The 13,791-nt window shown below is 49.0% G+C and overlaps 1 protein-coding gene across 1 annotated transcript in view; it reads left to right on the plus strand.

Annotated features, from left to right (window-relative positions):
• SYT13 (synaptotagmin 13) overlaps positions 1 to 13,791 on the plus strand; it is a 46,511-nt gene that overhangs the window by 25,781 nt on the left and 6,939 nt on the right. The window contains exons 2-4 of the mRNA XM_024255947.2: positions 4,792 to 5,017; positions 6,280 to 6,414; positions 7,959 to 8,260. Coding sequence (XP_024111715.2) covers positions 4,792 to 5,017; positions 6,280 to 6,414; positions 7,959 to 8,260 — 663 coding nt within the window. The remainder of the gene's footprint in view (positions 1 to 4,791; positions 5,018 to 6,279; positions 6,415 to 7,958; positions 8,261 to 13,791) is intronic.

Consider the following 13,791-nt stretch of genomic DNA (forward strand, 5'->3'; position numbering starts at 1 on the left):
CCCTCATTCATCCTGCAGATATACTTCCCAGGCTCTATTCCTGGGCTTCAAGGGACACGTAGACAGAGAATATCTGATTCTAAGTCCTGCCCCTCCTGCACCCATGGTGGAAGGCTGGAGCAAGGTCTCTCTCTAGGGGCCTGCTACCCTGAGCACCTCCTTCCCCCAGACATTCTTGTTCTTCACCTAGAACCCTCCCAGGCTCCCTCTCTCAACCCCTGAACCTATTTTCTGTTTCTCTGGCACTGAAATTTCAGCTTTTTAAGTGCAAATATAGATGCATTTGAAAGATGTGATGGAACCAGGTTTGAAATGCAATAAATAAGACTGTACAAGAGAAGGAGATAGGTAATCAGCTGCTGCATTTGCTCCTTGAAAAGACTCATGTAGCTGTCATCAGACTCTGCTCTTGGCCTGGGCAAAGGCTGTAAGTCATTCCCAGCTAAAGCCAGCCATTTGCCACACAGGATAAAGTGGGATAAGAATAAACAGCAAATGAGGATGCCTTGGGCTGGATGCAGAGATTCAAGAGGGTTTCTTTCTACCCTAGGCCCAGTTTCTCTACACCAGGGTCATGATCTCCTGTGATGCTTGTGAAAAAGGCAATGCATCAGTTTTGGATGCTCTTGGCTGCAAGGCACAAAAATCCCAATTCAAACTGGCTTAAACAGTAAGAACAGTACTACTCACGTAACTTGAAATGCAGAGGCAGGACAGATTGCTGGATTGGTTCGCTGAGCAGCTTAATGACATTGCCATCAAGGACACAGGTTCTTTCTGTCTCTCCACTCTGCTGCCCCAAGGCTGACTCACCTTGCAGTCACAAGGCAGAGCCACCCGCTTCCTGTCCAGGGAGGAGGGGACTTCTACTACTGTGGAATCCATGTCCCTCCCTTCCATCTGGGTTGGCTTCCCCAGGACTGGTGCCAACCCCTGGGAATCAGTCACCAAGACAATGCCAAGAACTGGAAGGATATGACCTCTTCCTGGGAGCTGAGGATGGGATGGAACCTAGACAACCTGGTGATGTGTAGGGCAGGTAAAGGGGAGAGGGAATGGATATTGGTAGACAACCAAGCAATGCCCAATCTTTTGCTCTAGGGGTGCATTTTAAGCTCTGGTAATAAGCTCCTGAGGTTATCAGGGACACAAAAATTGAGATCCACTGAGGAGGGAGGAAGGCAGAGCCAGACTGTCAAGACTTGAGGCAACACAGAGTGAACTTCACTCAGAGCTGAGCCCAGTGATTATTTCCCCCTTGAAAATGCAAAATCATCCAAATTGCATCAAACTGGGAATGAAGCCCAGCCCTTTTCTCAGACGATTGAATTGGGATGAAACCAAATATAAACACAAAAATGTTTCCCAGGCCACCCAAACAGTCTTAGTTCTGGTCCCAACCAAGTGACAGTAGAGGGTGACTTTAAGTCAGGTGTGTGCTGAGGCCCAGCAGCCTCTGGGAACGCTTTTGTGCCGATGAATAGGAGGGAGTGGCAGTGGGTGGGCCCCTGAGATGCTGTGGTTGCCATTTAGAATCCAGTGGCAAGACCAACAGGGATTTTGCAGGCAGCGAGGGGGTGGTGTTGAGAAGCAGCTGCAGGGCAATGGAAATGACATGAAATTTGAAGTGAAAACATCTGGAGGCTCGATGATACATACCACTTGTCAGTTGTATGATTGCGAGCTTCCCTGAGCCTCAGTTTCCTCATTGTGAAACAGTAGGATGAAGGTAATACAGAGTTATATGAGATATTGAAGGTGGAGGTGACTTTGTGTAGGATAGAAAGATGGGGACACTAGTCATCGCTCTGTGTGTCTCTTCCAAGGGCCCTGAGCATCTGGTGTCAGGAGCACAGACTTTTACTCTCCCAACCCCGGTCTTCGCCTCTGCCTTCCAAATCCCCCTCTCTTTCAAGGTCTCAGTCATGCCCTGGCTCCTCCCTGAAGGCCAGCTCGGCCTCCCAGGCGCCTCTGATTGTGCCCTGCATGTACTGTGCACTGGCCATCATGTGTTATTTACACATACTGCCTCCCGTCCGCTTCTGTATTGTGGTCCTGAGTGGCCAAATACACTTATTTATTTCACCTGTTTGTGATCATCCCTAACTCACCTATACCTGAAAATAAAGCAATGGTGTCTCTCACCTCTTTGCAGCCTAAAAAAGCAACTCAGAATGTGGAGTGGGATAGCCTGCAAATCACCTGTCACTTAAGGTGACAGCCCAGAGAGGTGAAATGACCTGCCCAAAGTGACCCAGCTCCAGCGGCAGGGTTGGTACTGGAAGCCAGCCTCCTTGATGCCAGTGACACTCTCAGCGGGGGTGGAGGTGCAAAGGGGATCTGATTTGGCAAATCATACATGTCCCTCCCAGGGTGACTGGTTGCTGTGTGTAACAAGATAATGATAAATGTTTCTGATGGGGACTGCTGTGCAGGGGAAAGATTTGGAGACAGGAAAAATGTCGAGAGCCATGGGGGCAGTGGGCTTTGGGCCAGGCTGATCTAGGCTTACTCTGCTGCTGCCCTCACCAGCTGCATGATTACAAGTGACTTCACTCCACCGAAGTCAGAAATACTTTTAGAGCCCATGTGTGCCAGGCACATTCAGTGGTGATCAGGATAGAATCAGGCCCTCACTTGGGTTACATTATAATCTACTGCGCAGTGTTTCTGAGAGAAGAACTGAGGGTTTCTTATCTCCTCCAAGCCTCAGTTTCCTTATCTGTACAAAAGGGATAATCTCTACCTTTTAGGGAAGTTCAGAAGAAAACACTTGGAAATGCAGGGGCAGCAGCGGGATGGGGGGCCTGGCAGGAAGTGGTTGTCCAAGAAGTCCCCGAGAGTCCGGCCCCTGCTTCCTGCCCCTTCGGGCCCTGTTGTAGCTTCTTATGCACATCCCCTCTGTTTGTCCAATGGATGAAACTAATTAAGGAATGCCCCTGTCACCTAGGTCCAGTCTCCTTTGGGAATGGTTGGGGACAGAGTCTCAACCAGGTCAGAATGTCCAGGATTCATCCTGGGATAATTAAATAAAGAGGGTATAAAAATCAGAAACACAACTTTTTGAAATAGTGTAAACTGTTAACTGCCTCTCCTGCCAGACCACGTCCACCCCCACCCCTACACGGTGCAGGGTCACTCCTGCCACTGAGTAGGGCAGCCTGAGTCCTGCTGCCAGCCATCTGCACCCTCTACTCACTTCAGCCATGGAGATGGGAGGGCCAGGAGGGCCAGCATGGAGGGCAGGAGGCTTCTTGGGAGACTCAGTCGTAGATCTCAGTCTTCAGATCTGCCTGTCTTAACCTGAGGGCCTTTTTATGGGCTGCCCACCCAGAGTGCCAGCAGTTTAAGCTCTAGACCTGGTCTTCAATCCTGAGGAGTAGGAAGGCTCCTATTGCTACCTGTCATATTACTTTGAGTCTCTCAAATAGGAGGGAAAGACAGAAGATCCCTGTCAATGTCTCTGTAGATGCTGTGTGAGGAGCCCCATGTACTTAAGGGTTGACAAGCAGGTGGGTCTTTTTGAAAAGAAAGATTCCCCTTTGTTCGAAGCGAAAAGGGCCTAGCCTAGAGCACACAACTGGGCAAGTAGTACACAGGCTGCATTTTGTCTTCTACTCTGTCCTCATCCAGAGACTTTTGTGCAGTGCACAAACCATACAACATGGCAGCCCTAATCACAGGTATTGATTGCATGCTCCCTGTGAGCTGACACCATGCTAGGCACAAGGGACACAGCAACCTGATGCCCAGTGATACTCTTAGTGGGGGTGGAGGTGCAAAGGGAAGTTGATTTTGCAAGTCATACATGTCTCTCCCAGGGTGACTAGTTGCTGTGTGTAACAAGATGATAAATGTTTCTGATGGGGACTGCTCTGCTGGGGAAAGATTTGAAGGCAGGACAAACATCGAGAGCCATAGGGGCAGTGGGCTTTGGACCAGGCTGATCTAGGCAGAAGCAAGACAAGACATAATTCCTGTGCTCATAGATCTCACATACTAGTGGGAGAGTCTTACTACAAACAGGCCAGCCTATGACCAAAGCAATATAGGGTGAGATCAATGCGGTGAAGGAAAGAGTGGGATGTGGTGATAGGGAGGGACAGGCTTGGGGGAGGGATTTAATTTAGATTATAGGGTTAGAGATGGACTCCTTGGTCAGACTTCAGGTGTGAGATGGAGCCAGCCATGCAAAAAGCAGCTGGAGGTAGGGGTGGGCAGTTTGTGAGGAAAAGTTAGGGGCTGGAAGCTGGACCAAGGAAATAGCCCAAGCTGTTTGAGAAGCAGGGAGCTCAGTGACTGGAGGTGAGCAAAGGAAGGATTGGGGGCGATATCAGAGAGAAGAGCAGGATCAAGCTAGGCAAGCTGCAAGGAGTCTGGATTTTGTTCCAAGTGTGGTGGGAGCCACTGGCATTTCTGAGCCATTAGGTGGAGAAGAGGAGGAAGGAAGGGAGAAGGGAGAAGGAAGAGGCAAGGAGAGCAGACGAGAGCAGCAGAGTGGGGACAACCTGCAGCAGGTCCAGGCAATACCCATGGGCACAGCCATAGGATGGATGGGCTGATGGATGGAGGATGGATGGATGAACAGGGCCCACATCTCAGTGGATTGTGGATTTGAGTGGGTTTGGAGATGTTGTTAGACCTTCCTAGGTTGTGCTCTTCAGAGCAGAATGGAACCACACCTCTCCCTCTGCCTCCTACAACAGGTCAGTTCACCACTTCTCCCTTCCATGGGGGGAAACAGACAGGAGGACTCCTCTGTGGACTAATCAGAGTAATTTGTGTTTGCAGTTCAACGTCAAAAAATCCACGGAACCTGTTCAGCCCCGCGCTCTCCTCAAGTTCCCAGACATCTATGGACCCAGGCCAGCTGTGACGGCTCCAGAGGTCATCAACTATGCAGACTACTCACTGAGGTCCACGGAGGAGGCCACTGCACCTGCCAGCCCCCAACCCCCGAATGACAGTCGCCTCAAGAGGCAGGTCACAGAGGAGCTGTTCATCCTTCCTCAGAATGGTAGGGGTCTCCTGCCCCCTGCACTTCCATGGGCAGCACTCCAGTGGGGCTTGTCAATGTCTCTGTAGATACTGTGTGTGGCCTGATGAGGAGGCCGAGTGCCCCGGCATTTGACGCTGGTCAAGCACGTGGGCAGTGGGCCTCAGAATTATGGTCCTTGCTTCCTGACAACATGTTGCCATAGCACTTCTCCCCCAGGCTGCCAACTTTCCACTGGGAAAGGGAGTCCCTTTCAAGTCATATGCGTGCAACTACGAGAGAGGATAAAGAGCCATGGTTAAAACCATGAGCTTCAGAGTCATGGGTTTAATTTGCTGCCCTTTCATACACTTACTGTATGGCATGGGTCGCACGCTGTAACTCCATGAACCTCAGTTTCCTCATCTATAAAACGAGACTAGACTATTATCTGTCTGGTAAGGGAGTTGTAAAGTGTAGATAAAATAATGCACATAAAATGCATAATACAGAGCCTGGCACAAAGGAGGTAACAAAAAGCATATTGGGTTTTTTGTTGTTTTTTTGAGATAAGGTCCCAGGCACTTTCTTTTGAGATGGGGTCTTGCTCTGTCTCCCAGGCTGGAGTTCAGTGGCGTGATCATGGGCCACTGCAGCCTCAATCTCCCAGGCTTCAGTGATCCTCTCACCTCGGCCTGCTGAGTAGCTAGGACTACAGGTGCATGCCACCATGCCCAGATAATTTTTGCCTATTTTTTGTAGACATGAGATCTCACTATGTGGCCCAGGCTGGTCTCAAATTTCTGGGCTCAAGTGGTCTTCTTGCCTTGGCCTCTCGAAGTGCTGGGGTTACAGGCATGAGCCATCATGCCCAGTCAAAACATATTGTTATTATTTCTACTCTCCTTTTCATCAGCATCCACATCAAGAGTGCAGCACCTTTAGGTGTACCATGCTGCTGCTGGGCACTGGGGAAGATATGAGAAGAAGAGACATGATTGTCCCTGACCCAAAGAATATGTAGGTCTTTTAGAAAGACAAAACATAAAGCAGGGAGAGTAGATTGTTGTGTAGTCTCTGTTTTGTTTTGTGTGGTTGGTGAGGGAGCCAGTGGACACAGATGCAGCCTAATGGGCTGTGACATTGACCCCACCTGTTGTCTTGGTGTGGCCACTGTGATTCTGCACACAGCTGGGAAGACTTGGGTTTGGGTTCCTGGCATAGGTGATAGAGATGGGAAAGGTGTAATCAGGAAAGCAGAACCCCAGTGTGGGTGGCAGTGACGATTTCGACTTTCTTAACAGGTGTGGTGGAGGATGTCTGTGTCATGGAGACCTGGAACCCAGAGAAGGCTGCCAGTTGGAACCAGGCCCCCAAACTCCACTACTGCCTGGACTATGACCTTCAGAAGGCTGAATTGTTTGTGACTAGCCTGGAAGGTACGGCCCTTATTTGACTCTCGTGGGCTTCTGTGTGTCTATCTCCCCTGGAGAAGCTGTGCAGGCAGGATGGGATCATCCGCAGCTGGAGAGAGCATTGGATTAGGACTCTATCAACCAGACCCTGGAACACATGGAGCTTAGACACAAACATTTCCCACAATCCCAACCCCAACAGTCCAAAGTGGGGATTCCTGGTAGACAAACATTTTTTCTCCAAATGGTGATTCAAGGACCAGGCTCCTTCCAGCTGTGGCTCCATAACCCCCTCCTTGTCATTTGTATCCTTGCCATCTGTATCTGGCAGATGGAAGGAGAAAGAGAAGGAGAAGGCATAATCATTCCTTAACAGCCTCTGCCTGGACTTGGTGGACGTCACTTCCGCTTGCATCCCATTGGCTGTAACTCAGTCACATGAGCACACCCAACTGCAAAGCAGGCTGGGAAATGTGGGCTGGCGGGTGCCCAGGAAGGAAAGGAAATGAGTTTGGGGTGAAGAGCTAGCCGTCTCTGCCATAGATGAATTTGAAATTGGACAGGGCTTTGTGCTGGACACACAGCGTGTTCCGAATGGTCAGAAAAGTTTCTACAATCTAAGAGCCCAGCGGCCTGAGGGTGGCAGGACGTCCTTGGTTTCTCTGCCCTGACAATTCACTTTAAGGTCAGCAAATAAAGCTAAGACTTTGCAAAGGAATCAGGGCCAGCAATGGGGTCAGATAAATTGCAATTTTGTATATAATTCTATTTTCTGAGGCTTTTTCCTTGTATTATCTTTTAAGATGTTGAAGTACCTTCCTCCTATACTTTATTATGTTTGGTCTTCACACTAGCACATTTTACAGCTTAGGGAACTGAGGTCTGGCAAGTCATATGACTTGTCAAAGATCACTGCATCTAACTGGTGACAGAGCCAGGACTAAGTAGTCCCTTGAAGTTCAGTAGAAAGCTCTTGCTGTTAAGACACATAGCCTCAGTTCTTCATCTTCTCTTCTTGTGAAATGTCAGCTACCACTTTCCAAATGATCACTGAAGAGCCAGTCAGAAAAGCACCAAAGGTGTAAATTTCTGGGCAGATCCACACATTGTGAAGCATTGAAAACACCAAGGTTCAGAACATAAAGCCACACTCACTCGTGAGGTAAGAGCCAAGTGATTCGCATGGAAAATGGTTACGTGGTGACTATTTAAAGTTCAGAACAAATGGTTACGTGTCAGCAGCACCACTAATAAAGGCCCCCAGCAGCAAGCCCTGGCACCTTGGCAAAATTTCAGAATCCGGAGTTCAGGGGGCCCCAGGAAATGCCAAGTCTTGTCCCTGTTCTCCAAGAAAGAGAATCAGCATGTGCTGAGGCCAGCCCCCTCAAATGATCTATTTCTAAATGTCTCGCTGAAAGGCGATTCCCTGGTGCCCGGGGTGGTCAGCCTTTCAAACACCCAAGGTCACGTCGTTAAGCTGGATTCCACAGCCCTAAGCAAGGCGTGCTTCTGCCCCCTCCACTTGTCCTCGGAAAGTCCCACGCCTGTGTTGTTCTCCTTGCCTGCAGCTGTGACCAGCAACCACGACGGAGGCTGTGACTGCTATGTCCAAGGGAGTGTGGCCAACAGGACCGGCTCCGTGGAGGCCCAGACAGCCCTAAAGAAGCGGCAGCTGCACACCACCTGGGAGGAGGGCCTGGTGCTCCCCCTGGCGGAGGAGGAGCTCCCCACAGCCACCCTGACGCTGACTTTGAGGACCTGCGACCGCTTCTCCCGCCACAGCGTGGCCGGGGAGCTCCGCCTGGGCCTGGACGGGACATCTGTGCCTCTAGGGGCTGCCCAGTGGGGTGAGCTGAAGACTTCAGCGAAGGTAGGGTTACCCCTGGGTTAGAAAGGTAAAACCTGCCCGTGCAGCATGGGATGGCAGAACCTGGTGTCCTCCCAGCAACTCGGTTTTAGCGAACAAGCCTCAGAGACCTCCCTGGCTTGGGGCTGGAAGGGAGGTTGGAGTCTTGAATGGGGCAGAGGGCTAGAGGAGACCCATGGCCCAGGATCTGGGATTCCTAGTGTCTGCTCCTAGTCTTGGCTCTAACTTGCCATGCAAAGACTCTCTCTGCAGTCATGGAAAATGCCATGCTGTGTGTATTACCTTTACTGCTATGAAGTATTGTCCCCATTTCAATCCAGTTATACTCTGTGTGCTCCTACTATGTGCCAGACACTGCAGGGCACTCTACCTTACTCTGTTTGTGCAGGTGAGCATGAAGGGGGAAAGGGTGGAGACCCACCACTCAGGAGTATACAGACTAGGGGACAAATTGGCACAGACAAATGATGATGATATTTGATGTGTTCCACCCTAAGCCATGTAAGAGGGACCTAACCAATGTGCTCTGATAAAGAATTCTAGAAAGCCCCATGTGCTGGGCTCTGAAGAGCAATCAGGGCTGGGGGCAGGCCCAGAACCAGGTGGTCCACGCAATCCCCAGACTCAGGATGATTTCCGCATATCTGCTGTTGGGGGCGCCACAAGTGGGAAAGAAGGGTCCTCTGAGGTGCCGCCTCCCTCAAGAGAGGGGACCCTTGGGGAGCAAATCATTGTTCCCCATGGGCCAGGACAGCAAGGGGGTCTGGGAAGGTCAGGGCTACAAGATGGTATGTAGTTACTTAGGGCTATGGGTCAAAGCTCATCTAAGGGTCTGCACTGTGGTGCCTTGAAGGAACCTTCTGGGTGACTAGTCTCTCAACCAGATGGGCAGTGCTAAACTGATCTAAAGACTGTGTAGCCTGCATAGCCTCAAACAGGTATTATTAGGCCCTTTCCAGAAAATGTTTGCCAGCCCTCATGCTAAAGCAAAAGGAAAAATACTGATTAGGGCACTATTTTTTTTTTTTTTTTTTTTTGGGAGTCTCACTCTGTTGCCAGGATGGAGTGCAGTGGTGCGATCTTAGCTCACTGCAACCTCTGCCTCCTGGGTTCAAGTGATTCTCATGCCTCAGCCTCCCGAGTAGCTGGGATTACAGGCACACGCCACCACACCTAGCTAATTTTTGTATTTTTAGTAGAGACAGGGTTTCACCATGTTGGCCAGGATGGTCTTGATCTCCTGACCTTGTGATCTATCCCCGTCCCCCAGCCTCCCAAAGTCCTGGGATTACAGGCGTGTGCCACTGTGCCCGGCCAAGGGCACTATTTTTTAATGCTCACCATGTATCAGTTACTATGCTTAGGACTCTACCTGAGTGCTGCCACTCTCCAAATCAACCAGATGAGACAGACACCACGACTATTCCCCTTACAGATGAGGAAACTGAGGGTCATAGTAGTTCAGGAATCCACACAGAGTCCCACAGCCAGGAAATGGCAGACCTTGAGGCCGGGTTGGTCTGACTCGAAATCCTGTGTTATCTCATTACCTGCCATGAAAGCCACCTGACAAGTATGAGGTGTGACCAGCAGGCACCTTTCCTAATAGACACCCAGACTGCAGGAGGGAAGAGTACATTTCACCCACTGCCTGCTCCTCTTTTTGCTATGATTTCCTCCTTGCTCCATTTTTTCCTCTTTTCCAGGCTCAGAAAATTGTTAGAGAAATCACAGCCACTCTCAGATCGAACTCAGCTGTTCCAAAGCCCACTCTCTAATTAGTGTGTGATTTGGGACTTCTGTGGAATCACAGATGGGGATCCTGGGAGAAGGAATCAATACTTAGGATTATTAAACTAGTAAACTAGCTTTCTCTTGAGATGCAGAGGCTCCCCTGCTGGGCTCTGAGACTTGGTACAGCCCCCAAAGGGCAGAAATCCAGCCAATCGAGGCAGAAGTCTCAGGCACCTAGCAGCTTCTCTCACCGCCCTCTAGAAGAGCAGCCATCATTCACTCATTCATTCATTCTGCAAATACCTTGCCCAGTTTCTACCATGTGCCAGGCACTGTGCCAAGAGCTGGGGACACAGCAACAGTAATTAAGATGAAGCCCTGACCTTGCAGCTCATCCATCCTAATAATTATCATACTTTCTGTAGCTGTTTCTGTTCTGCAAATATATACTCACAACCACTTTGATCACTGATCTGTTTACTACAAATGTGAACAACCTCAGAGGGTGGCATGGAGTCAGAAGTAGGAGGTGACCTTCTGGGTGCATAGGGCAGGAGAAAGCTGGAAGTCCAGGCCAGGGAGCCCCTCGCCCCATCTAGGGGGTGTGGGCTGATTTGAACAAGGAGAGTGGAGCCTTCAGTCATTGCAGCCCAGATGTTTTTCTTCTCTAGGCCAGATGGGTTAACAGACGTGCCCACGGTGCCCAGTTCTAGCTGGAAGATACTCAGCCAAAAGTGCCATGTGCATCAAGAGCGACTCACAGGGCAACCCACTCCAAGGGCAGTCTTTTATTATTATTATTATACTTTAAGTTCTAGGATACATGTGCAGAACATGTAGGTTTGTTACACAGGTATACATGTGCCATGTTGGTTTGCTGCACTCATCAACTAGTCATTTACATTAGGTATTTCTCCTAATGCTATCCCTCCCCCAGCCCCCCACCCCCCGACACACCCCGGTGTGTGATGTTCCCCGCCCTGTGTCCAAGTGATCTCATTGTTCAATTCCCACCTAAGAGTGAGAACATGCAGTGTTTGGTTTTCTGTCCTTGTGATAGTTTGCTGAGAATGATGGTTTACGGCTTCATCCATGTCCCTGCAAAGGACATGAACTCATCCTTTTTTATGGCTGCATAGTATTCCGTGGTGTATATGTGCCACATTTTCTTTATCTAGCATGTCATTGATGGACATTTGGGTTGGTTCCAAGTCTGCTATTTTGAATAGTGCTGCAATAAACATATGTGTGTATGTGTCCTTATAGTAGCATGATTTATAATCCTTTGGGTATATACCCAGTAATGGGATCACTGGGTCAAATGGTATTTCTAGTTCTAGATCCTTGAGGAATTGCCACACTGTCTTCCACAATGGTTGAACTAGTTTACAGTCCCACCAACAGTGTAAAAGCATTCCTATTTCTCCATATCCTCTCCAGCTTCTGTTGTTTCCTGACTTTAATGATCGCCATTCTAACTGGTGTGAGATTGTATCTCATTGTGGTTTTGATTTGCATTTCTCTGTTAAGCAGTGATGATGAGCATTTTTTCATATGTCTGTTGGCTGCATAAATGTCTTCTTTTGAGAAGTGTCTGTTCATATCCTTAGCCCACTTTTTGATGGGATTGTTTGTTTTTTTTTTCTTGTAAATTTGTTTAAGTTCTTTGTAGATTCTGGATATTAGCCTCCAAGGGCAGTCTTGCATGGTTCACTGAGACCTGAGAGAAAGGGAGGGGCAGGGAAAACCAGGGAAAGGAAGAAGAAAGAAAGAATTACTTTAGTCTGCAGGTACTTTCAGCAGCAGTGCCCAGGGAGCAGGTGCTGTTGAAATTGTCTGGCTATGGTGCAGCTGGCTAGGCTAGTCAGACCTCACCCTATGCAAAAGTGAAGAGCCCTGCAGAGGCTGACAGGTGCTGACTCCTCTCACCTGGTCTGCAGGGAGCAGAGGACTCAAGTCTGGTCATCTTGTGGCTATAGCCCGTGCTACCTGTGGCCCTCTAATAATCGACCATGAGCCAAGAGGCTGGTGCCCATCCCAACTCTGCAGACACCTCTCTGGGTGCCTGATACAAGTCTGTGGGCCTCAGTTCCTTCACTGTGAAATGAGAGGGATGGGGAGGGCTGTCAACTGAGAAAGCTGGAGAGCCACGGATTCAGGACTTAGGTTTTGCTATTAGACTGGACCTCCTTTCCAAGGCTTGGTTTTGCCACTTCCTGCCTACATGACCTCTGGCAATGATGTTCCCTTTCTGAATCTGAGGTTCTTATGCTTAAAATGGGGACGAAATCAGTAGCCCTCTTGGGGTTGTCATCAAGATTATAAATGGGATGTGTTACCCTTTTTTCACAAATGTTTATTGTGTGCCCACTGTGTCCCAGGTGCTGGAGTTGCATAGTGTGAATGGAGGCCACAGTGGAGCTTACTTTCTAGTGGGATGGACAATGTAATTGCATCTCACACACAGTGTTTAATAAATGTTAGCTGCTATCATTCATTTCATCACCAAGATCCTTTGAGGCTCCCAAACCATTTCTTCATATGACCAGTCCCTCAAGACTTGTGGAATCATTGGGGTCATGCAGAAATGGAGGCTTAGAAAAGTTAAGTAACTTACCCAAGGTCATAGAGGTAGTAAATGGTAGGATTGGAACTCAGACACAGTTAATCTGGTTTAGAGTCTATGCTCTCAGCATTGCTCTTATTCTGGGTTATTAATAATTGTTGTTTTGACTGTTGTCATTAGAATTGTAATTTATGACCTTTACTAAGGACTTGCTATATGCATTTTCTTACTTCATCCTCTGATATCTATATTTCTTCATAGCATTTAATGCTGCCCAATGTTATATATTAATCACTTCCTGTCTGTCTTCCCCATGTGACTGCAAGCTTCCTTGAGACTGATTCTGTTCAGTTCCTGGCTTTATTTATGGCATCTGGAATATAGTAGGTGCATTACATATGCTTGCTGAATGAATGAATCCACGAGAGGCCACAGTGAGCAAAGAAAAACTGATTTCAGCCCTTCTGAGTGCCTGGTCCAGGATGGATGAACAGACATCCTGGGTGTGACAGGAGGGGAGGAAGCTTAGGGAGCCATGGTGGCTCTTAGCCAGGTCTCCAGCCTGGTAGCAGACCTCATTGAATAACTCTCATTGCACAGCTGGGAAAGAGGGACAAAGCTGGAGGGAAGGGGCACAGGACTGAAAACTGTGACATCTGGAGGGACAAGCTTCCATGGGCCCTTCCCCCACTCCCACTCCCCACTCCATCTTGGCACAGTAGGCCACACATCTCCCTCTTCCCTGGGATTTCGAGGGAAGGGCATCTTCTTCCTGCTCAACAGAGGAGACTTCCGACCTTCAGCTGATCCCTGCCCACACACTCCCTTCTCTTTCCTGCCAGGTCTCCCCAGAGCTTGGATTGCAACCAAACACCCACCTCCTAGGAGGGGTCTTTTGGTCGTTCTTGTCCCTTGATGGATTTGTTGAAATTCCAAATAAACTTCTGTATGAATTTCAGGAGAGTTACTCTAAAGCTGCATGCAGGGATAGATGTGTTTGTTTGGATGCCTCACAGGAGCATCAGCACCTCCTTCAAGGTGTGGTTATTGCCAGTTGCCTCTGGGCATGATCTACCATCATACGCCCCAGCACTTTATTGACATTACTGGTCGTTCTGTTGATGAAGCAACCTCCTGGAGCTGGAAAGAACTATCTTTTCAAACATAGTTATGAATTACAACTCTCCCGCTGCCCCAGGAACCTGATGGGTCCATGCAGGGATTCTGAAACTGT

Source organism: Pongo abelii, chromosome 9 (genome assembly GCF_028885655.2).
Source record: "Pongo abelii isolate AG06213 chromosome 9, NHGRI_mPonAbe1-v2.0_pri, whole genome shotgun sequence".
Lineage (NCBI taxonomy): Eukaryota > Metazoa > Chordata > Mammalia > Primates > Hominidae > Pongo > Pongo abelii.